Source organism: Rhineura floridana, chromosome 9 (genome assembly GCF_030035675.1).
Source record: "Rhineura floridana isolate rRhiFlo1 chromosome 9, rRhiFlo1.hap2, whole genome shotgun sequence".
Classification (NCBI taxonomy): Eukaryota; Metazoa; Chordata; class Lepidosauria; order Squamata; family Rhineuridae; genus Rhineura; species Rhineura floridana.
In genome coordinates, this window is record NC_084488.1 from 78,696,319 (window position 1) to 78,721,027 (window position 24,709).

At 43.7% G+C, this 24,709-nt stretch overlaps 1 protein-coding gene across 3 annotated transcripts in view; it reads right to left on the bottom strand.

Annotated features, from left to right (window-relative positions):
* The window catches only part of LARP1B (La ribonucleoprotein 1B), a 102,360-nt gene that overhangs the window by 62,298 nt on the left and 15,353 nt on the right, over positions 1 to 24,709 (bottom strand). For 2 of the 3 annotated variants that reach the window (XM_061585054.1, XM_061585056.1), the window contains exons 4-7: positions 23,179 to 23,350; positions 16,779 to 16,925; positions 16,523 to 16,666; positions 6,757 to 6,925 (exon numbers count right to left, since the gene is read on the bottom strand). In XM_061585054.1, the coding sequence (XP_061441038.1) occupies positions 6,757 to 6,925; positions 16,523 to 16,666; positions 16,779 to 16,925; positions 23,179 to 23,350 (632 nt within the window). The remainder of the gene's footprint in view (positions 1 to 6,756; positions 6,926 to 16,522; positions 16,667 to 16,778; positions 16,926 to 23,178; positions 23,351 to 24,709) is intronic. The other variant, XM_061585055.1, reaches the window with a different exon arrangement.

The window sequence follows — 24,709 nt, forward strand, 5'->3', positions numbered from 1 at the left end:
CTGGCTAAACTCCAGTTAGTTACATCAAGTGCCTGGTGAAGGCCATGCTATGGACAGGAATGTAATGAGAGGGTCACTTCTGTGAGGAGAAACAAAGGGAAACAGGAACAAAGAGGGAGAAGAAATCTCAGAAAGAAGACAGCAGAAACTTGGTCCAGTGACTGAGGATTGAGAGATGTTTTGGACAGGAGAGAATGAAGCCTGGCACCCTGGTCCAGTCTACGGCTATGCTTGGTTGCTTTTCAACCTTAACCAGAAAGAGTACATTAACAGTTGGGGTGGAAAAGCCTCCAACAGAATGGGATTTACAAAGTGAAACTAGACCTAGGGTGGAAGATAATGTGCCACAGATAGAACACATGCTGCAGGACTCTTGCTAAAAACAGCTTTTGCAGAGGTGTAAGTATCTATTTTGCTCCTTCTTCTTGATCTCTCAGTAGCTTTTGATACACTAACCATGGTATCATCTTGGAGCAACTCTGGGATGAGCATTGGTGGTACTGTGCTACCTAGGGGGTCATGTCCAAAGAGTAGCACTGGGAGAGTGCTCTTCAACCCCTGGTGTTGATACTATGGAGTGCCACAGGGCACCATTTTGTCCCTAATGCTATTCAACATCAATATGAAGCCACTGGAGCAATCATTATGACTTCTGAAGAAAAGTGTAAACAATATGGTCATGATGCCCAGCTCTATTTCTCCATTACATCTGAGTCAGGGGAGGCTGTGCAAGCCCTGAACCGGTGCCCAAATGCAGCAGTGGTTGAGCTTGAATCCTAGAAAGCCAGAGGCCTTGTGGGAGGGTGGTTCCTGTGTCTGGGAGATAGATCAATTGCCTGTTCTGGATGAGGTTACACTCCCTCTGAAGCAGCATATCTGCAGCTTGGGGGATACTCCTTGATCCAACTCTGTCACTAGAGGCCCAAGTGACCTCCAGGGCTAGGAGCGCCTTCTACCAGCATCAGCTAGTGCACCAACTGTGACCATTCCTGGACTGGGATAACCTGACCAAAGTGATCCATGCATTGGTAATTTCAAAACTTGATTACTGTAATATACTTTATGTGGAGCTCCCCTTGTATCTAGTCTGGAAGTTGCAGCCAGTACACAATACAGTAACCAGATTGCTCATAGGAACAGGCTACTGGCACGTTACTTTACTGCTGGGAGAACTGCACTGATTACCAATCTGCTACCAGACCAGGTTCAAGGTCCTTGCGTTAATTCACAACCGCCTAAATAACTTAGGCCCAAAGGACCATATGATCCCTTACAGTCCACCTCAATTGCTCAGGTGTTCTGATGGGACACTGTTGGTGATCCCACATGCCTATGAGGTTCAGCTGGCCTTTACCAGGAGCTGAACCTTTAGTGTTGCTGGCCCTGCAGAACTCCTTGCCGACAGGGATTAAGCAGGAGTCATCCCCACAGTAACTGTAAAAACTGTATTACTCAAACAGGCAATTCAAATCTGAGAGTTTTTGCCAATCAGCTCTTACTGATATGTTTGACGCTTTTATTGTCATACTGTGTTTTTATTGTGTATACTGTCTTGTGATATTATATGTACTACCTTCAAGTCGATTCCGACTTACGGCAACCCTATGAAGAGGGTTTTCACGAGGCTGAGAGGCAGTGACTGGCCCAAAGTCACCCAGTGAGCTTCATGGCTATGTGGGGATTTGAACCCTGGTCTCCCAGGTCGTAGTCCAACACTTAACCACTACAGCAGCTTTCTGACCGTGGAACATTGGCAGAAAGGAGTGAAGTGGCAGCTGCAATGTTGGAGTGTGCAGTGATGTGGCAAAAGTGCCTTGCATGTGAGGCAAATACAGGCTTTAAGCCATCTGGCAAACATGGGACTGGTGTTGTGAGATGTGTCTGATGTCCAGTTTATGCCACCCTTTCTCCGTGGAGTAGGAATGGTGGGGACAGAAGGAGTGAAGAATCAGTTCCCTCTGGACATGGAATGGTAAGTTGACTTTAGATCTGAAACTTGGATCTGTATGGAATACAACTGTGAAAAACTTATGGATTGTCCTGGACAGAGAAAGCCCCTACTTTTGAAATCCAGTGGGTAGACGTTATGACCACAAGGAAAACAATGGAGGAGACACAAAGACACCTCCTTTAAGGGTTTGAATGGCGTTTATGCAAAAAGAAAAAGAAAAAAAAAAGGATGAGGTAGCCATAGTGTGGAAGGCTAGATTCTTCTTAAGGGCCCGATCAGATTTTTTCTGAGCAGATTTTGGAAAGGCAGAATGAGAAATAAGAGATATAAGGACATCTACAACCAGAAGACTGACAGCCTCCATAACTTGAGAGTAGGAAGTAGTATTTTGGGGTTAAACTAGTTAACTTTTTGCTGTGCAAGAGGTCTGCAAGTTCACATTTCACCATGTCCTAAAAAAAGGGGGGGGAGGGAAAGTGGACCTCTCTGGTACCTTGTTTGGAAGATGGAAAAAACAGAAGACATTCTGGAGGCTGTTTGAGCTTGGTCTGGAGTTGATGTTTGAGTGCATATAGAAGCTATTGCTTTAGCCAGCAGTAGCACAAAATCACCATGGTTAAAAGAGTATACAGGAAGACTTCAGACATACTAGAGTCTAGGGTGGCTGTTTACTAGGCTGTTGTTTAGGAGGACTGTTGTGTCTGAGGCTAAATCAGATAAAATGCACAACTTAAGGAAGTTAATAGTCTTTATCCATACAAAGAGAAGAGTGGTTCTCTATGCCTAGGCAATTTTGGTTTAGGGGATCAGGCTTCAAAAATCCCTTCTAAAGCTTCCACTCTAATTATCCTCAATAATTAGACTAGGATCAGGCTCCCCTGGAGATTGTCCTCAGTGAAAATATAGGGATGATAAGCTGGTGCTATGCCTGGAAAAAGATGAGGGGGAGGGGAATTCCACCCTACTCCACACATTTTGATTTCAATTAACTGCCTTTGTGATAAGGTGAGACCAACCAGTGTCGCTAATGTTTCCTGTTCACTTTCCGCTTCTAAGGGCCTCCTAGAATGTTCTGATCTGAACTTTACAGCAGAAGCAGAGGAAGGCTTGTGATTTTGAGTGTGCTCCTTTGCAAATCTGCTAGGACTCTAGGTGAAAGAGGTCTGCATCAAATCCAGATCTGGCTGCTTGGAGGCTTACCATAGGAGGCCTCTAGTTAAAACAGCCTTCAATTGTTTATTTTTCTCCTTGCATTGTGAGTTTGTTCTTTGTCTTTGCAGGAGTTCACAGGAGGAGTCATAAGACCAAAAACGAGGAGGGGGAAAACACAAGAAAGGCAGACAGATAAAGAAAGGAGGACTTTTTCCCCCATTGTAACCCAAGAAAAAGGAGCAGAAAAATTAACAGTTAAGATAGTCAATTGAAGTGAAAAAAGTGAAGAATAGAAGAGAGGAAATGAACAGGAGTCTACCTGGGCCGGGGGAGGAGTCAAAAGTCTATTAATTGTTTCCTTTCTTTACTCAGTCAATAGGACAGCATAACCTATTCTGTTGGGTGCTTTTTCACCCCAACTGAGAACAGCTATCGTATAAAAACACTGAACAATAAGTATAATATACAATTATACTTTATAATATACAATACTTTCCTCTTTCAACAAACCTTTTAGGTTGAGACCTATCCCAGTATGTGTCTGTGTTAGAATTGCTTAATATGTTTTTAATAATGTTTTTAACCCTTTTTTAAAGTTGTTTTTTTAAAATGTTTTCAACGCTGTTTTGTTTTAATGTATTTTAAGATCTGTTTTTATGATGTTTTAAAGTGTTTTTAGCACTTTGTTTGCCGCCCTGGGCTCCTGCTGGGAGGAAGGGCGGGATACAAATTAAATAAATAATAAATAAATAAGAGTATATGCAACTAATATAATGCTTATCATATAGCTAGAATTTGAATTATACAAAAAATCTGCACAGTTTGGTATACACACTGCTTTCAGTACAGCACAGAAGTGAACGCTAATATTAAAATGAAGAAAAAATTAGCCTTTTGATTTTCTCTCAAGCATGATGTGTAATTTCAGTATTTGAGTGAATGGGAGAAGCCACTATTATAACCATGCATTGGAGGAAGTTTATTCATGGTCTTTCTTTACCTCAAAGTACCATGAATTGTAAAACAAGAATGTGTTTTAAAATGCACATTATGCTTCTGCCCCAATTAAAAAATTGATGACATCACCATGGAATCACCATGAAAATAGGAAAAGTAGAATAAACAGAACACAAACGTTGTAGTTACTTTTATTCATTTATATTATCCTAAAACCACCATGCGGTGCATTAATTTATACTATCCTAAAACCACCACGGGATGCATTAATTTATAGTATCCTAAAGCCACCACGGGGATGCACCATGGGATAAGACAAAAACCAAACACTAAAAGATACAGATAAATGAAATGCAAGAGCTCTACAAGCATCAAAGAAGCTTACTTATTAAGTTGGAAACAGACATGAGTAAAAAAGAAATTGCCTAAAGATACTACAGGATGATCAATGATCCTCAAAGTATTACTATATTCTCAGCATTAAAACAGAACGTATTAAAGAAAGGAGAAAACATCAAAGATTACTACACAGTGTAAACTTAACCACCCCCTGGGAAGAAGGAAATGACAGCCAGCACATGTTCACCATAGTCACCAAGGAACCACTCTCAAAAGTCTTTCAGTGTGCTTCTAAGACATTCTAGAGATTCAAGATTCTTATACTGTGAAATCTGAGAAATATGGCAATGTCCACAATATAGGAAAGCAAGTAGAAAAAAAATTTACATTTCCATAAAGTGAGTTAATAATAAAGGCTGTTGAGATTCTCTTAAGTGTAGTAAGTGGATAGCATGGTTCCAAAAGTGTCAAAATGTATATCTGGAGTCCCCAAGAAAATTAGTCCAAGACACAAACTAATAAGATTTAACCTAAGTACTGATTATCTGCAATATCATTTTTCCTCAATTGATGGCAGAAATATTATGTAGGTAGCAGAAACTTACCACACTATAAAATGGGAAGAAGAAGCTCTCAAGGTTATATAGTTTAAGAAATGTCTTTTTCTGCAAACACTCAAGTCCACAGATGAATAAGGATGGCAAAATAATTAGTTTTAGTTCTGAATTTGATACAATATTCAGAACCCCAGATAATTTTTCAAACTTTTGAAAGACAAATACTATAGTGGGGTGTATGTGTGCTGTGTATAAACTCTCAACAAAATCTTCCAGTTCTTTTGTTAGTAAGGTAGAAGCTCATTTATCTAAATTTAGTCTTCAGAATGAAACCAATTATGGCAATTTCCCCTCAAAATGAGTCTTAGGTTTCCCTCAGATGCAGAATATAAGGAGGTGCTTTAAAGTCAGATGCTCCTCATATGAGCTTTATAGAAATAAATGCTAATTATAATTTTTTAAAAAATGTATGCACACTGGATTTTCATTCCTATAAGCTTATTCCAATTAAAAATAAATACAACTCTTTTTTGGGTGGAGTGGGATTCTAAGGCCAGCTATATAATTAAAGCTATAATTAGCAATACAAGAATTTAAATTATGAATATCCTAACTTGTCTTGGACCTTTCTTCCTATGTGTCTGCAGATTCTGTACACACACCCCAGAAATTCTGAATAATTTATAAAATAAAACATGATAGTGGAAAGCTGTGAGTTAGCACTCAATTAGAAAATACCTTCCAAATAACTTGAAAAAAAACACCAACATTCCAAAAGCAAAAACACATTTTATGGTAACGCTCAGAAATGTCCAATCCAATTAATTCTTTGTGAATAATTCATCCCCTACTAAGATACTTTACAATATCCTACTATTAATGACAGAAGTTGAAGATATAACCAAGATTTGGTTTGACAATGTGTTCGGCATCAGAGGGGGGCATCATCATATCCTATGTCAGAGGATCTGGATTCAAATCTGGCCTCAATGAAGAAGTGTGAGGGCAGTGGAAGCCAGCTGATTATCCTGACACAGAACTGCATGTCCACTGTCAAGTCTCACAAGGCCTGGGAGTGATAATGGGGGGGGGGAGTGTAAAAAAATTGAAATAGATGGCCTCATGCCAGAGCCTGATTTTTTTTCTTTTTGCATCAACTGTAAAAAGGTGAGCAATGAAACACATAAAACCACAACGGCAATGAAAGTGCAAACTAAGGCAAATTAGGGAAATAGCAAGAGGAAAAAATAAATATGCTAATTCATAAACAGATCTGAAAATTTTCTTCAAAGATTCGGATAATCAGCCTTCTAAATGGCTTTTCACGACCAATTATGTACAAGAGAACATTTCCATTTATAGCTAAAAGTCATTTGTTTATGATAAAGTATCAAGAGATTCTTTAAAAAGAAAAATTAAGAACTGTAAAATTACTTCAAGTCACTGTCATTACATAATTAGAGGCCTCATATGTAGTCTCACTATACTGTAATGCACACCCAAGTTACAATGTTGACATGGTAACTTGTTGACGTTACCAGGTACAATTCAGAGTAAGGATGGATACATAGCTTGCAAGTGGTAATAACACCAAAAAACTAAAGACCCATTCTTATTAAAAGTTCACAGTGGAATGTAACATGGGAAAACAAAATAGTTAACCTGATTTCCAACCAATGTCACAGATTTACTTGAAACTGTTGACTTCTTAATGTATGTTGTCTTTCACAATGACATAGTTTGTTTTATCATCTATCTTCCCCACCTACCTGCATCATACACACAGAGCAATCTACTTACATTTGGCGTTTAATGTATTCTTTAAGCAGTGTTTCATCCACAGAATACATCTGCGCTCCTGTTCCATCATCATAGTAATACATCATACTAGTGTTAAGATCTGGCTGAAATGGCTGATCAGTTCTCTCACTGTATTGTTCCCGGTAGCCATATGAACATTCATGGTTCACTTCAAAGAGAGAAACAATTGAATTTATAAAAGTATATGAAAAAAGGAAGCCCTGCCTCAGACAACATTTAAAATTCTTTGTCAGAGTCAGCATTTAGATAGAAATTATGGGGTAGCAATATACTTTGTTTTCTGGGGGGGGGGGGAAATGGCAAAGTTTCTCACTAAAGACACCTATGCAATGTCATAATGATGGGACAAGAGGATGGTCTGTCTTAAGAACCAATAACGTCTTAAAGACAAGGCACAGGGAACAGGAATAAACGGACAATTATCATAATGTAAGGACATAAGTGGTAACTGATTCCTATGGGAACCAATACTATTTAAAATGTCCATGAATTATCTTGACAAGCACACCCCAAAGCTCCCAAGGAATTAATTTAGCCAAAAAGAAAATACTAGTGTGAACCAATATACACATGATATTGCAATCATATGTACAAATATATATTGGATTAGAATGGATTAGGTGAGATATGACAAAAGATAGTTTTGTGTTACATGAACAAGCAGTAAGGAACCTCAGGATCATACACTCCTCTTCCCCCTTCTTTGCACAGTTTACTCCCTCTGATCCTGATTTGAAGCAAACTGGTTTGCAGGGCAAGTGCAAACCAGTTTGCTGGTTTCAATAAAACTAGGATCTCAGAGAAGGCAGTGAGGCATATGGAGAGGGTACACATGATCCCAAGGTACCTCACAGCTTGCTCTTGTAATTATATGCTGTTCATTCTGAGCCACTCTGTATCACGAACACATAAGTACAAAAACTACTAAATAGGAATTCAAATGACAGCAGTCTGACCAGAACCCAGAAGTCACATGCACAACAAACATGATAATTAAGCCAACAGAAAATTTCTACTGTCAATTCCATTTTTAAAAAAGAGGCAGTGAGCAGTGAAGTAGTCAAGAGTGACATTTGCTCCCAAAGACTATTGCATAAAGTATAATTGGCAATCCATTCTCTCCTGACATAGTGGAAGTGGATGGAGCATCTTAATTCTTCAGCCTAAACATACAATGTGCTGGCATGCATTTAATAATAAAAAACAGAATATGGTAGGAGACAACATATTGTTTGGGATTGCAAAATCTCAAGTAAACCATGAAGAGCTTCAAAAGGATCCATTCAAACACAGTGAAAAGGCAACAGATGGGCATATGAAAATCAGTGTAACTGTAAAGCAATTCATGCTGGGACAAAAAAAATTCATGTTTTACATGTATAGTGATAAACTGGTATCAAGGAGAGAGTTCTTAAAATCACAGCAGAAAAGTCACTGAAGTCAGCATGCATGCTAAGTCAGTGAAAAAGGAAAATCAATATAAGGAATTATTTGGAAATCCACTGAAAGTAACACACTATTATGTGCCAAGACAACCGAGACAGTTCACAATTTTAAAATGTCAAAAACAAATAAATGATACAAAATGAAAAATTGGTAGCAGGAGGGGAACAGTCTAACTGGAACAGGCCCTCATGTTGTCTTTGTCTTCCTCCCTCTTTTCTTGCATCCCACAGAGCAGATGGAGTCTGTATATAAAGGTACATTTAAATTATGGTACATAGTTCTAGTTAGTTTTGGCTGTTCTATGCCAAATAGATTGCCAAAGAGCTGGAGAAAGTGTGGCCTTCCTATTAAGCCCTCACAAGTTACTAGTCTGAATATCTGTTATTAGCCTGGATTTTGTTCATAAAAGGCTAGAATTCCCTCCGGGCTAGAAGTACAATGGTCTCGAAAAGGAGAAACAGTCTGCTGTGTTTCTGTACTGACCATGGAGGAAGTAAAACCGCTTCTTCTGTGGCCAGTATAGGAGGTAAGTAGGCTGGCGTAGGAGAATACTCTATTTCTCTTTTGCCAGCCTGCTTGTTTCCCTAGAGGGAATTTCATGCACACACCAGCATGGAGTTCCTGGTTGTCAAGGACAACCAGGTGACTGGTTAAAATCCAAGACTGGAAGGTAACAGCTAAAATTATCAGCATTTCCCTGTAAAAATGTTTCAAGAAATTGGGGCTTTTCAGTTTCAGTAAGACATATATGGCATTTATAAGCTGCAAATGAACTAGAAACAGAAAGTTTCTTTCTTGGATTCTGGGACAGCCAAGTGAATCGGTTGAGAAAAAGAAATATCTTTTCACCAAGAGATAATTCACTTTAAAAAATGGTGACCATCATTAGCTTAGATGACTTTAAAAGGGAAATTAAACAAATTGATGTTAGATTGGCCTATCAGAAGCGTAAATGGAGAGTTGGACTTACCATGAAGTGTCTTTCTGGTCAGTGGAGAGTGGAGAAGACTGGAATGGGTTAAGTCCTTCTAAAGGCAGAGTCAGCACTATAAAAAATGTTTAGTTGGTGGCCAGCTGGAAGTGGGAAGAAACCTTCTTCTAGTCTCCAGTTTGTGACACAGCTGTAAAAAGCTGAGTACTGAGCAACCAGCCACTCCACCTATGTGAACTTGAACACTGAAACTTGAACAGCGGATAGAATAAAAATAAACAACAAAGGAGGCTCTCACTACTCTATCCAGAGGGTGAGCGACCGATGGTCGCCTGAGGGTTTCTGGAGAGGTGCCCTCCCCACCCCACAGCTTAGGTTTTGCTGCAGGGCGCGGCTGTCTGCTCCACTTTCTGCTCCACTTTCTGCTGACCAGAAGGACACTTCATGGTAAGTCCAACTTTCCGTTCTCGGTCAGCGGAGGAGTGGAGCAGACAGAAATGGGATGTACCTGAGCAGTGACCGTTCTTACATCCTCGGGTGGGAGCAAAACCTAGGCCACCACTCTTTGAAGAACCCTTTTGCTGAAGGCAGCTTTGGCAGAAGTGAACTTATCCACCCTGTGGTGCTTGATGAAGGAGGATGGGTGAGCCCAGCTGGTGGCTTTGCAGATTTCCTCCAGCGGGGCATCTTTATGGAGTGCTGCCGTGGTAGCAGCCCCCCTGAGTGCACAGTGATCCCTGAATGGGGGGGGCTCTCCCTTTGGCCTGAAAGACCTTAACCACACAATCCCTCACCCAGCAGCTGATGATGGACCTGGACACCTGTAATCCCTGTGTGCCCTTGGACCTCCTGAACGGTTCTGTACAGTACAGGTAGATCCAAAGTGTCTGCCTGACTTAGAGTTTGTGCCATTTCTTCTCCCTGTGATGGGCTGGATTTGGGCAGACGTTGTGTCCCCTGTGGAAAGGGGAACTGACCTTGGGGAGAAAACTGGGGTCAGGATGAAAAACTACCTTGTCTGGGTGGAAAATGCACATTTCCTCCCGAATGGAGAGGGCCCCCAGCTCCCCCACACTCCAAGCTGAGGTGACTGCACAAGAAAAACTGTCAAGGGTGAGGTCCTTGATTGGTATGGAACGTGCTGGTTTGAACTGATGTTGTGAGAGAGCTCTGAGGACTAACAAGAAATCCCAGGATGGAAGCCTGTGTTGAGGTGACAGCAGGGTTACCCCTTGGAGAAAGTGTTTGACTCAAGGGTGAGAGGAAATTGAATGGACCCTCACAGTTGGAAACACACTGCCAAGGGCCACTGCCTCTCTTGAGCATGTTGGGGATCAGCCCCTGGTCCAGATCATCTTGCAGGGAGTGGAGAATGGTGTGGATGTGGCATTCTGCGACAGGTAACTGTTTGCATCTACATCACCTGTTGAATGCATTCCAAGTGAGGTAATAAATTCTGATAGTTTGCGAGATGCTACAGTGGTGGAGACAACCCTCTCAGACAGCCCTTCTTCACTTAGCCACTGCCGCTCAGCCTCCAGGTGTGAAGCTGCAGCCTCTGGGTCTCGGTGAAGGATGGGGCCTTGTGAGAGGAGATTCGATCTGGTGGGAAGGCACCACAGGGGACTGGAGCTGAGGTCCACAAGGTTGAAGAACCACTGTCTCCATGGCCAGTGTGGGGCCACCACTATCACCTGGGCCTGAAGAATTCGGAGTCTGCGGAGCAGTTGACAGAGGTAGAGGCAGAGGCGGGAAGGCGTAGAGAAGTCCCTAAGGCCAGGGGACTGACAGGGAGTCTATGTCCTGGGTGCATGGATCCCAGCCTTAGACTATGAACTGGTCCAGCTGGGCATTCACCAATGAGGCAAACAGGCCCATGTATGTGATCCCCCACTTCTGAGTGATCTCTGGGAACACATCCTGGTGAAGGGCCCACTCTCCCTGGTGGACTTGTTCCCGGCTTAGCCAACTGGCTTGTGTGTTCAGGATCCCCTGCACATGTATGGCTGATATGGATGTCAGGTGCCTTTCCGCCCACTGAAACAGTAAGTTGGTCTCCTCCTGAAGAGGGCCTGATTCCGTGCACCCTTGTTTGCAGACATGCACTTTGGCAGAGATGTTGTAGGTATGTACTAGCATGTACATAGCACAGGAACGCCTGGAGTGCTAGTCAAATAGCTCTGAGTTCCAACCAGTTGATTGACTGGCACCACTCCTGCACTGACCACTTCCCCTATGCGATGTTGGAGCAACAAGTTGCTCCCCAACCATATAGTCTCGCGTCCGTGGTGACTATTGAGACTGTTGGGGCTCTGAGGGGAAGGCCTTTCTCCAGATGAGGCAAATGTCTCCAACACTAGAGGGACTCCAACACTAGAGGGACATCTCGGGAAGGTGATGTGCCAGTTCTGGCATGGGGTGATCTGGTCCTGATATGGAAGTAGCAGCCACTGCAGGACTCTTGAGTGGAAGCATGCCCACAGCACCAAGTCTATGGCCACTATCATGGAGCCCTGCAGCTGAGCCGGTTCGATCAGAGGAGTCTGTCTGCCTTGCGGGCATTTGTGCAGCTGGTGTAGAAGTTTGTGCGTTTAGTGGACAGGAAGAGCTTGCTCTGAACTCTGTTGATGACCATTCCCAGATGTTGAAGGCGCTGGATGGGGATCAGATGGCTCTTGTCCCTGTTGATGATGAAGCTGTGGTTCTCCAGGCACTGGATAGTCAACTTGAGATCACGTTTTGCCACTGTCGCTGAGGAGGCCCTCACTAGTAGGTCATCCGGATAAGCGCATACATGGACTCCCCGAGTGCGAAAGTGTGCCACTACTGCTACCATGATTTTGAACACCTGCAGGGCAGAGGTGAGGCAGAAAGGCATGGCCCTGTATTGGTACTGGTGCTGGCCATGCGCAAAGCAGAAGAAAGGTCTGTGCTGCTGGAGAATGGGGACATGCAGGTACGCCTCTGTGAGATCTATAGATCCCAGGAAGTCCCCCGGTTGAATGGCTTCTGAAATAGACCTGAACGTCTCCATCTTGAATTTCTCTGTCCGCAGGAAGCAGTTCAGGAAATTTAAGTCCAAGATGGCATGGTAATCGCCATTGCATTTGGGGACTGTAAAGCGCACAAAGATTCCTGAGGTCCGTTGATGCTCTGGCATGGGTTCTATGGCATCTATCTTGAGAAGGTGAGAAATGGCAACCAGGGTCCTCTGCAGCTTTTCCAGTTGATGTGATGGAGGAGCAGTCTGCCATCTGTTCTGCAGAATGGTGGCAAACTCCAGGGAGTAGCTGGACAGGATGGTACTCAGTATCCACTTGTCTGAGGTGGAGGCCACCCAGGCATGTGTGAAAAATTGAAGCCTGCTCCCCACCTGGGCTGTCCTGGCATCATGCTTGGCTTTGCTTGGCACTGGGCTTGGGGTTTTGATGGTGTTTGTTACCTCCCCCACCCACTGGAGGAGGGTATGGAGCGGGTGCAGTGACAGGAAGAATTCTAGGAAGAGTTCCAGAACCCACGGAACTGGAAAGTAGTTCTGTAGGTAGTTGGATAGCCCTTGGGGCGAAAGGAATGTGAATTCTTCTTGTGGGACTTGTCATCCTTCTTAGCAGTGAAAGGAGGAGCCTTCTTTTTTATCCTTGGTCTCCACCAGGTGACACTCTAGAGACTTGCCAAAGAGTTGACCACATGAGTAAGGCACAGCTGCAAGACTGGCTTTGGAGTGATGGTCCACCTCCCACTATTTCAGCCAGATGTTGCATCTTACTATCACTCCATATCCAAGTGCTTGTGCCGAGTACTGCAGGCTGTCCAAGCAGGAGTCTACTGGGAATTCAGCTGTTTTTGCCAATATGTGCAGCCCCTCCCTGATGTGCCTGGCATCTGGAGGTACTTCTGTCAGCAGCGCTTTAGCCCACAGACCATGCCAGGAAAGATTTGGCTGCCGAAGCTCTCATGGCCAATGTGGATGCTTCATGTGCATGTTTTAAGATAGCCTCATTGCTCCTGTCACTTTGATCTAAAAGAATATCCGCTCCTTCCTTGGGGATAGCTGTCTTAGCCCCAAGGGTAGATACAGGCTCGTCAATGGCCGGGACTTGAAAGGTCGCCATGGTCGTGGCAGGAAGTCCATATAGTGTTTTGGACAGGGCATGGGGAGTTTTGGGTTTGGCTGGATGACCCCATTCTTCCTTAACAATGTCCTTGAAGAACTTTGGGAAGGGAATGACCACCTTCTGATCCTCTGATCTGGGGAAGACGTCTGAAGATCCCTGTTCCCCTTGCCCCTCCTGAGGAGTTTCCTTAGGAGGGTCCAGTTAAAGGCAGGCCATAGTCTTAGAAATCATGATAGGATAGGAGTCAGGAGAATACAGTCTCTTATGCACCAGGGATGCCGTGGGGGAATCCTCCCCTGAGAGTTCCCCCTCTTCTTTCTCTGAGTCTGATGCAACGGATGATGGGGGGGCGCCCTCCTCCCAAGAGTCTGAGCTAAGGGAAAGGCAGGCTGTCTGGAACCTGGAACTGGAGTGTGTTTTGCATTTATCCTTGTGGGGTTTAGGCTTCTGGAAGGAGTCCCTTCATTTGCTCTTTCCCCTTCCTCTATCTGGGCTGGCATCCAATGAGAGGGAGAGGAAGAAAATGAGAAGTAATCATGGCAGAGGACCCTGGAGTGCTTGGAGCCTTTTTTCCTGTGTGCATGGGCCCAAAGCTTGGCTAAGGAAGCCCCGCCCCCCTCATCATGGCCTTGTTAAGCCAGGCTGACAAGGTAGAGGGCTTCTCTAAATGGTGAGATTTGGCACACTCTTTCCCTGCAGGAGTCATGTGTGCATCCTCCCCTCCCCCTGGTTGAGCAGAGGGGAGCTGAGAAAACAAAACTATTTCAGGCGGGGGATCTAGCATGGCACCCACCACTGAAGCGAGGGTGGCTAGGCGTGAGACGGGCTGTCTCTCCCACCAGTCATAGTTAAAATCTAAGCTGAAAAGGGGAGAGGCTGGAGCAGGAGATGCCTCCCCTGATAAGAAAAGCTTAACGGTTTACTTGGAAATAAGGTGGCAAGGCAGCAAACCACCTGTTGTGAAGGTCCATTGCTAAGGGGGGGGTTCTAACCCAGCAAAAGCCTTGGATTGTAAGGGACTAATCCCTGCTCCTCCCAGGCTCCGTAGCAGCTACGCTCTTGAAAGGCTTCCCTCTCCTTACAACAGCGGAAGAGCGTTACGATAAAGGACAGCAGGGGGAGGAGCGAGTCAAATCCCGGCCTCCACCACACCCTGGCACTTCCCGTACTCTTCAGAAAACAATCCCTCTCTTCCTCCCTCAAATCTGTCTATTCACCTAGGGCAGGGAGTGACAGAAGAGACAAGCAGAAATCTGTGTGCTGCAACTGCAGCTGATGAAGATAAAACTCTGTGAGAAGAGCAGAGAAAATAACTAAACTGTTCCCCAACTCCTTATGCGGACCCAGGAGGAATAGATTGACTCTGTTGTTACTGAAGGGCAGAGTCCAGAACTGGAGACCAAGAGAAGGTTTCCTCCTGCTTCCGGCTAGCCACCAACTTACCTTTAAAAAAAAAAAAAAACAGTGCTGACTCTGACTCCAGGAGTTAACCCATTCCTGTCTGCTCCACTCCTCCACTGACAGAGAATCTTTTTTTGTTTGAGATGCTTACTATTCATTATCACCAGTTTTACTGCTTTTTTTTCTGCTCCTAAATAATTTTTCCTAACTTGGATTTGGGTTTTTGACTATTTCCTTTGTAAGCTCAAGAGACCCCAAGTATCAGATTGCTCTTTCATGCTACACGCTTATATTGAGGAGTAAGGATGGAGAAAAGAGGATCGGTGACTTGATCACTTGCAGTGATGAGAGAATTTCAGCTATGAGCTGCTCCCAGTGTTGTCCTTAGTTATCCTGGAACTTCTGTGAATCTTCCTGCCCAGAGGGTTCAAAGAAAGTGGTGGTGGTAGAACTGCAGTTTAAGAACAGAATTGCACTGCTGGACCAAACCAAAGCTTCATCTTTTTCAATACTATATTTCCAAGGTCAGCCAGTCCTGATACCCTTGGCATCTGCTAACACTGGTTTTCCAACAACACTAAACTTTTTACCTATGTAGCATTTAGATCAGGGTAGGGGAGTTATTTTCAAAGCAAGGACCACATTCCTTTGTGGGAAACTTTCCAGAGGCCATGTGCCATTGATGGGTTGGGCCAGAGTCAGAAGTGAGTGAAGCAATGAATATGATTTTTACCTTTATACAGCAGACTACAATCCAGCCACACACGTCAGAGGTTTCTCACACCTACTCACACATACATCTCCACCCTCCATCCAGACAGGAGGAATTAAGAGGAATGTGTTCAAAGACACATTCCAGCCAGGGAAAAGCACTGAAAGAGGCTACAGTGCAGGGACAGTGGGAGGTGTGGCCTGGTGAGAATCCCAAGGGCCACACAGAGAGGTCTGAAGGGCCACATTCAGTACCCAGGCCCCAGGTTCCATATCCATGATGTAAATACTCACACATCAGGAATGTGAGGGTTAGCTCTGATATTCAAAAAGGTGGCTATTTTTCATAGCACAATATTGGACATATGAATTTTGTGGGTTCAGGAAAGGGGGCGAGGGGAGTTTGAGCCACCAATCTAGAACAAGATGGTAGAAAGTAGTGTTTTTTTTACCCCTTATCCAATTCAAGGGATTCTTCTCATGATCAGGTGGATTGGGAAACAAATTAGAGCAGAGCCTGGCTATCCAGGTTTTACATGTAAAGTACACAGAGGGTATCTGATAGCTTTCCAGGAAGTAGGAGACAGGGCTATCAGTGGAAAGTAAAGGATGTCTAACCCATCTCTCTGTTAGACAAAATGATTACATGGAGTTTCTGGTTACAACGGTATGTGGAATGCTCTGCATGCGGGGTGAGAGTAAGCATGAAACTATGCTACTCAGCCATGTCGACAGGTAAAATAGGACTGTAAAGTGAGAGGCTCTTAGGCTAAGATATCATTCATCCACTTACATGTGTTGCTTTCCCCCTTACTTTCAATTAAGCAGCAAACTATAGTTTTCTGTTACATACAACCTGGGCACACCATAGTTTGCTCACAAATTAGAATTGTAAACCTATTTTAAACTATGACTTGCTGTTAAATCAGAAGTGAAAGGGAACATGAACACGAAATGGAACATGAAAGGGAACATGAAATGGAAGGCAGGAAAGGAGATGCAAGAGCAAGCACAGGGGTGGTTCCCATAGCACATTATGGTTTGGCATTATGTCTTAACCAACCAAATTACAGGGGACTGCTTTACAGTCTAATATATGTATGTTCAATATATTTTTTCTTAATAATGTCTATTTTCATACCTCGAGGGTTTCCTCTTCCACGTCCTCTTCCTCTACCCCTGCCCCTCCCTCTTCCTCTGTAAAATCCTCGAACACTGCCACCTTCACTTCTCACACTAGAGACCTCATCATGATCATCTCGTTTTTCTCTATCCCGTCGCCAGCCTTTTAGAAATAGAAGAAATGTAGATTGCTGAAATTACACAAGTGAGGTTTTACCAACAAGCAGATGTCAACTGCATGCAAAAGGCAAACCAATAAAATTTAAATAACATACTAGTTCTTGTCTCATTGCGTCTGTTATTGTGTGGCACAAGCTTGCTAGTTTCTGGTTGAGATCTTGAATTGTTCCGAGATCCAGGTCTATCTTGGCTATCTGGTTTCATATCATCTAAATGAAGTGGCACCCATTTGTGCTTGTTACCTTTAAATTTAAAATATAGAACTATAATCTGTTGACTCTATAAATATAGTACAATTATTTCTTAAAGATTAATTGCCATATCTTGAACAAATACACATGCATGAATTCATTTTACAAACAGCAAGTATCATAAAATGACTTTCTACAATGAAAGTAAGTTCTCCGTATACAAGAAATGGCTTCCCATCCTATGCACAGTCCAAATCTCAGCCTCAAACTCTTGTGAAAGCACTTTGGCAGATGATTGGATGATTTTTATTTCAAATGGAGTTCTTACCATATATATTTTTGTTACAAAAGTCCTATTCAGTCATTATGAAAACATACAAACCATCACATGAGGGGTGGGGACAGGCATGCTAGCTTTGCACCATGCCCATTTTTGTCCATTAGATGCAGCAGGGAGCTCTTGTATCAGTGGAGAGTCCCTATATGTTTTGGACCCCTGGAAAATCAGACTGCTACTGACATATATATGCTTCTAGCCATAGATGCAAAGGAAGAATAGCAGATAGTACTAGCAGATAGTACTAGCAGACCTCAGTAATATCTTAAAGAAACACTTTTAAAGCAATTATTGAATGATTTAATCACACTGTATATTTTACCACATCCATAGGTTCTATGGGAGTATCACAGAACAAACTACTCAATTTCTTGGGCTTTGTAGACAGTGAACAGTTTTATACCATAGTGGTAACAATAGTATTAGAGATGCTCATTCTTTTTCACCATTTTACATTCCAACACTTTTAGAATCTAGTCTTTGTTAATCCCAAGAAGAACCTCTGATTTCTGTTTCAAACTAATACCACACTTCCGACTATGTGAAATGGATGCCTTTTCTGTAATATACGCAGGAAAGCAAAATTTGAGGTTGATTCCCACCTCATTAGGTGAATCATGGGAAAACAGACATTGTCATGGACTGAGAAGGTCCCAACAGAACTCTTACATGATATACTCAGAGCAGAAGAGAGCTAAAGTAGTTTCTTGTTTCAGAATGGACCACTGGTCTCACCTGAAGGGTGATTTTCATAGGAGGAATGCCATCATGTGGGGGGTTATAGCTCGACCTATCGTCCGAAGGCAAGAATGTTTCTGAAGTCAAGACTAGGGGCATCAGGCCCCTCCCACTCTCCAGTTCATTCGCAGCGAGTCCAGAGAGATATCTAAAAGTGCAGGGAAAAGGGCCAACTGGCCTACCAGCAAAGTCATAATACAATAACAGTATTCAAAATAACATGACTCTAACATAGCGATATAACATTAATAGCAGTCTTGACTTCACTAGTGAATGTAATAAAATAGCGTAACAGGAATATATAAAAAACCCTAGAAAAGAAATCTAGGTATCCTCCAACTAGGCATCCAAATTTCCTCCAACTGGGAGGGTCGTGATGGCATTCCTCCTATGAAAATCACCCTTCAGGTGAGACCAATGGTCCATTTTCCATAGGAGGAATGCCATCATGCGGGATGTACCAAAGCAACCCATAACAGGGAGGGACCACCCACATCCTAATCATCATTAACAACCTGTTGCAACACTCATCTGCCAAAAGAGGCAACGGCAGAGGCATAACGGTCTATGTTATAATGCCTTATAGACGATTGTGGGGCAGACCAAACAGCAGCTCTGCAAATATCGACAACAGGAGCATTGGTAGCAAAAACAGCCGCAGTGGCCGCTGACCTAGTGGAATGAGCTAATATACTAGCTGGAACCGGAAGCTTAAGAGACTCATAAGCTAAAGTAATACATGCACGCAACCAGCGGGATAAGGAGGAATTAGCTACTTTATGCCCCATAGACCTTGGATGAAAGGATACAAACAAAGACTCGGTTCGTTGTATCTCCTGGGTCCTGGACAGGTAGGTCTTGAGAGCCCTCCGGACATCCAACGAATGCCAAGCCTTCTCCAGAGGATGGGTAGGATTCGGACAAAATGAAGGAAGAATAATGTCCTGGTTGCAGTGGAAAACTGAATTGACCTTGGGACGGAAGGAAGGATAAGTTTTCAGCACAACAGAGTCCTTGTGAAAGACACAGAGATGGCGAGCAGAAGACAATGCGCCCAGTTCCAAAACTTGTCTCGCAGAAGTGATCGCGATCAGGAACAGGACCTTGAATGACAACAGACGTAAAGGCACAGTCCTGAGGGGCTCAAACAGAGGGCGTTGTAAAGCCTGCAGCACCTTTGACAAACTCCATGAGGGAAAACGGTGGACTACAGCCGGTGAACGTAGAGTAGTGCCTCTGGGGAAGCGTTTGATGAACGGATGTGAGGCAATAGGGGCACCAGTGGAGGGCACTGAGAGAATGGACGACAGAGTGGACGCATGTGGACGCCATGTGTTGAATCTGAGTCCCATCATGAGGCCCCTATGAAGATATTGCAGCACCTGTGTATTGTAGCCTGTGAAGGATCGAGGTGCTGAATCTGACACCACCTGGAAAATGCCACCCAAGTATGTTGATAAATACGAGCAGTGGATGGTCTTCTCGAGGCAAAAATAATGTCAATTACAGCATCAGACAGGCCAGCCGATCTCAAATGTCCCCGTTCAAAAGCCACGCTGCTAGCTTGAGCCAATTGGGATCCTGATGCAACATTGGACCCTGGGATAAGAGGTCTGGCCTGACCGGGAGTGTCCATGGATCCATCACTGACATGGCAAGGAGATCCGAGAACCACGGTCGACGGGGCCAATATGGAGCTATCAGAACCAGTTTGGCCCTCTCGCGCTGCACCTTCCTCAAGGTTCTGGCTAACAGTGGTATTGGAGGGAAGGCGTACAATAGGCCATCCAGCCACGGTAGCGATAGGACATCCACTGCTTCCGCTGTCGTGTCCAGGTATCGCGCGAAGTACCTGGGTAGCTGGCAATTGCGACTGGAGGCAAAGAGGTCGACTGAGAATGCGCCGAAATGATGCTGGAGAAGATGGAAAACGGTCGGATGAAGCTTCCATTCTCCTGGAAAGACCTGTTGTCTGCTAAGCCAGTCTGCTGTCACATTCCAAATTCCTCTTAGATGTTCTGCTTGCAAGGATTGCAGATGTTGTTCTGCCCAGTCGAATATGAGGGAAGGCACGTTCTGCAGAGGTCGGGACCTGGTGCCTCCCTGTCTGTTTAAATGAGATCTGGCACACATGTTGTCCGTTCGAATGAGAACATGGTCGAAGTGGAAAAGAGACTGAAAATGAAGTACAGCTAAGTGGACAGCCTTTAGTTCCAGCCAACTGATGCCTCGAGTTTGCTCTGCTGTGTTTCAAACTCCCTGAACTAACTGGGAGTTGCAGTAGGCTCCCCAGCCAAGGAGACTGGCATCTGTGGTAATGACAGTCCTGTGGGGTTCTCTGAATGGAGTGCCCTGGGTGAGATGTTGTACCCTTGTCCACCAGCGGAATGACAAGCGCAGTGTGGGACTCAAGGGGATTGCTCGATGATTTGAGCTGGCAATGTCGTGTTGGAACGGTAGCAAGGCCCACTGTAGCTGGCGAGTATGAGCTCGAGCCCATGGCACAATATGGATGGTGGACACCAACATTCCGAGAGCCCTGGCGAGAAGCATGATGTCTGCAGATGTTTTGTGCATCAGAGAACTTGTGATGTCTGTGATAGCAGTTATGCGAACTGGTGACAGGAACACAGTCGCTTGCAGGGTGTCCAACATTGCAGCTAGATGCTGTAGACGTTGGGTTGGTTGTAGATGGCTTTTGTCGAAGTTAACTAGCCAGCCGTGGGCCTCTACCCTGGAAACGTCTATTCCAGCCTTCTCTGGAGAAGCGGAAATCAACTCGCGGCCTTGTCCCCCGAAAGCGCTGAGACGTGCGGTACGAAGCAAAACGTCTAAAAGGTCTGCGCTCGATGTTTCGGACGGTGGCCAAGACAGGCTTTCGAGTGTCCTTAGGGTCAACAAGCACTGCCTTTAGTGCCTCCTCGCCGAAAAGTAATGACCTGGCATAAGGTGCTTGTGATAGATTAACTCTGGCAGTAGAGTCGGCCTGCCCGTGACGAAGCCAGAAGGTCCGTCGGGCAACAACTTGAGCCGCCACGGCGCGTGCTCCTAGCTGATTCGCGTCCAAGGTGGCGTCGGCCACGAAAGCAGCTGTTTTGCGCAATTTTATAAGCGATCTGCACAGAAAAACAGGATCTGGACTGGGATCCTCGATGAGGTCATCCAACCACATCATCGCTGCCCTGGCGAAAATAGAGGCTGATGTAGATGCACGCATAGAAAAGGCGGTGGCCTCATGAGTCTTGCGTAAGGCAAAGTCCAGTCTCCGCTCAGTGGCATCCTTTAAATGAGATTCTCCTTTCCTTGGCAAGAGGGATCTGGAAACTAAGCTGGAAATTGGCTCGTCTATGCCAGGTACGGCCCGTTTGGTAGTAAAGTCCGGGGCCAAAGGATAAAGTCTGTCCGCAATGTTATTAAATCGGCGTGCTTGTAGAGGGTGAGACCATTCGTCCTTGGCCAGTTTAGCGAAGGGATCTGGCACGGGAATGTAGTTTTCTGCTGGAGTGGGGGATTTCAAGACCCTGGTCCCCTTTAAAGCGGGAATGGCAGCTGCAGTTGGAGTGGGATCGAAGAGGCGATAGGATGTATCCTGCTCATGTTCCGAATGGTCACTCCAGTCGTCTCCTTCATCTTGCAGTACACGGCCACAGGTGGGGCAGAACATACAGTTCAAACAGCTTTGTATAGTATCAACAGCCTTGGTACACGGCCACGGATGGTGCAGAATGTACAGTTCAAACAGCCTTATATAGTATCAACAGCCTTGGTACACGGCCACGGATGGGGCAGAATGTACAGTTCAAACGGGTTTGTATATTATCAACAGCCTCGGTACACGGCCACGGATGGGGCAGAATGTACAGTTCAAACAGCCTGGTATAGTATCAACAGCCTTGGTACACGGCCACGGATGGGGCAGAATGTACAGTTCAAACGGGTTTGTATATTATCAACAGCCTCGGTACACGGCCACGGATGGGGCAGAATGTACAGTTCAAACAGCCTGGTATAGTATCAACAGCCTTGGTACACGGCCACGGATGGGGCAGAATGTACAGTTCAAACGGGTTTGTATATTATCAACAGCCTCGGTACACGGCCACGGATGGGGCAGAATGTACAGTTCAAACGGGTTTGTATATTATCAACAGCCTCGGTACACGGCCACGGATGGGGCAGAATGTACAGTTCAAACAGCCTGGTATAGTATCAACAGCCTTGGTACACGGCCACGGATGGGGCAGAATGTACAGTTCAAACAGCTTTGCATAATATCAACAGCCTTGGTACACATGCTGATATATCAGTGCAACATGACTAAACAAGTAGACAACTATTTCCACTTCAGCTGTTTGGCAACTGAAAAGGAGGATGGGTTTCCCCGCTTGCTACAACAGAAGCTCAGCTTCACTGGGCCTATGGTATTTGCACTGTAAGGAGAATGAGTTCTCTTTCAGGGTGTAATGTAGCCAATCAAAACTTGTTTATTTATTTCAACAATTTATATACCACTTAACCCTGTAGTCTATACTGTAAATCTGTCCTGGAGCCATGGGGGAGGATGTACTATGGTCTTGCAGTTCAAATACAAGCTCTTAAGGCATGCATGAAGAATATTTCTGGTAAAAATAATTGTGGATGTTTTAAAATGGACATACATTCTGCACAAAGGGAACAAAATGCTTTTCACTAAAACACTCTTCCTGAATGATTGAAGGGCTTGCATTGCATATGCAGAACTTCCCCTTGGTTCAAGGGGCAGTAAAATATTTTCCCCACTGAAATGTCTCAGTGCTATCTAAAGCAACTGATGTAGAAAGATCTGGTTATGCAGTTTTAAAATGTATTCTGTTAGATCCAATTTTTTTCTTCCACTCATGGAAGGGATTCCTCCACGAACAGAACAAAAACGTTTGATCCAACCTAATATATTGTTTTTAAGGCACACTGCAAATTCTTTTATACACAACGTTCAAGCTGATTTTTTTAAGGAAAAAAATGAAGATTTGCTAAATTCTAAACTAATAAAGTAAGATTTGGGCATGCACAACAGAAGAAAGACTATTGAAACACTAGTACATTTGAGTTTCATCTATAAAAAACATTAATAAAATGGGCAAGAAAGTCAGAAATTGAGAGTACAAACACACAACACAATTCCATTCTTTAAATGCAGCTACTATACCTCAGGTTATAGACAACATTATCAATATACTAGCCCAGACCAACCTTTTTTCCTTTGGTTGTTAATCTGAGCCTCATCTTCGCTAACATTGTCAACAGGAATATCTGGATTTATTGCCAGGTTTTCGTTGATTCTGATGTTACTCTTCTTTTCATTCTTCTCTTCTTTCTCCTTTTTGATTGGAGTTTTTTTATTCTGATTACTTACATTTTTACACTGTAACACAATAAAAATGTTAGAGTTGAATTTTCAGCTAATTTAAATATTTATGGCCATTTCCCCATCCCCCAACTTAATCTCCATGACAAAAAAACACACACCTTATTTCCTACCACTTCTCCCCTTATCAAAGTACTGTTCAGATGACCTATATGAGGGAATGTTATCACAGCAGCAAGTCCCAGCCCCAACTCCCATGTGTTAGCTATACTATCTGTACAGTCCCTTTGCACATGTGTACAGAGCTGGCTGCACATGGGAAAGCTCTGTACATGTTCTCCAAGGAACTTTCAAAGACAAGGTTGCAGGTTTATGGTTGCACTTACAGAGCCTACACATGCGTGGACAGAGCTTACTGCCACAATCCCTCTGCCCCTTCCAATCGTATTCCCTGTACACAAGTAGGTCTGAACAGCCACCAAGATTTTTGCATCCTCATACAAAATTAGTATTTTGCTGAAAAGCTCACGTTTTCCTACACTGTGTTGCTGATATTAAGATCCAAACCTTCAAAATGAGGTATGTCTGAAAAGGGATGGTAGCCAAAACAGCAGAATGTCAAACACTTTCCCTACCACAAATTTTATCAAAAAAGGTACATTGAACACATCAGCTGAAAAATTAAACTAAGGTAATTAGGGCATGATTATATGCTCAATTTATACTTGGAATTTACAAAATATTAAGATCAAACCAAAAGAGGAAATAAATCTACAGACCCATCTGCAATGGCAGGATTGAAATGCTGATCAGTAAAATTCAGAAATATTCTACACCACAACTGGCCAAGTATTTTGACAGTGAAGTGTTTTTCTTAAGAAGCTAAGATTTTTGGAAGACAATTCTCTGACATGATGTTACTTCTGCCACACTTCTGATAATGGAAGAACCATGGACACACTTTAAAAACACACTGAGTGGAGACCTACCGTAAGTTATGCTACTAACCTCATTATTCTCATCGCGTGCAACGTCCATCAAGTCAAGATTTAATACCCCTTGAAATATACCTAAAAAAAGCTTTAACATGATTTTATCTGCAGGATCACTACTGATGCAAATATCCACATCTGTCTGCACTGAACTAGACGCCATTTTTAGAAGACGAAGACGCAAAGAATGCCTTCAGAACACCCATTCTTAATTCAAGAAACATTCTTTGTTTTGTTTTCATGTTTACAGTTGTCTTGACTGACTCTGCAAAATTCTGGCTATTTTTGTCTCAATTGCTCAAAACTTGGAAGCAAGCAAAGCCTGATTTTTTGGTCCTTTACAAGGGTGGAGATGGAAACTCTTGAAGTGTTTATTTGTTTATTTATTAATTATTTGATTTATATCCCGCCCTTCTTCCCAGCA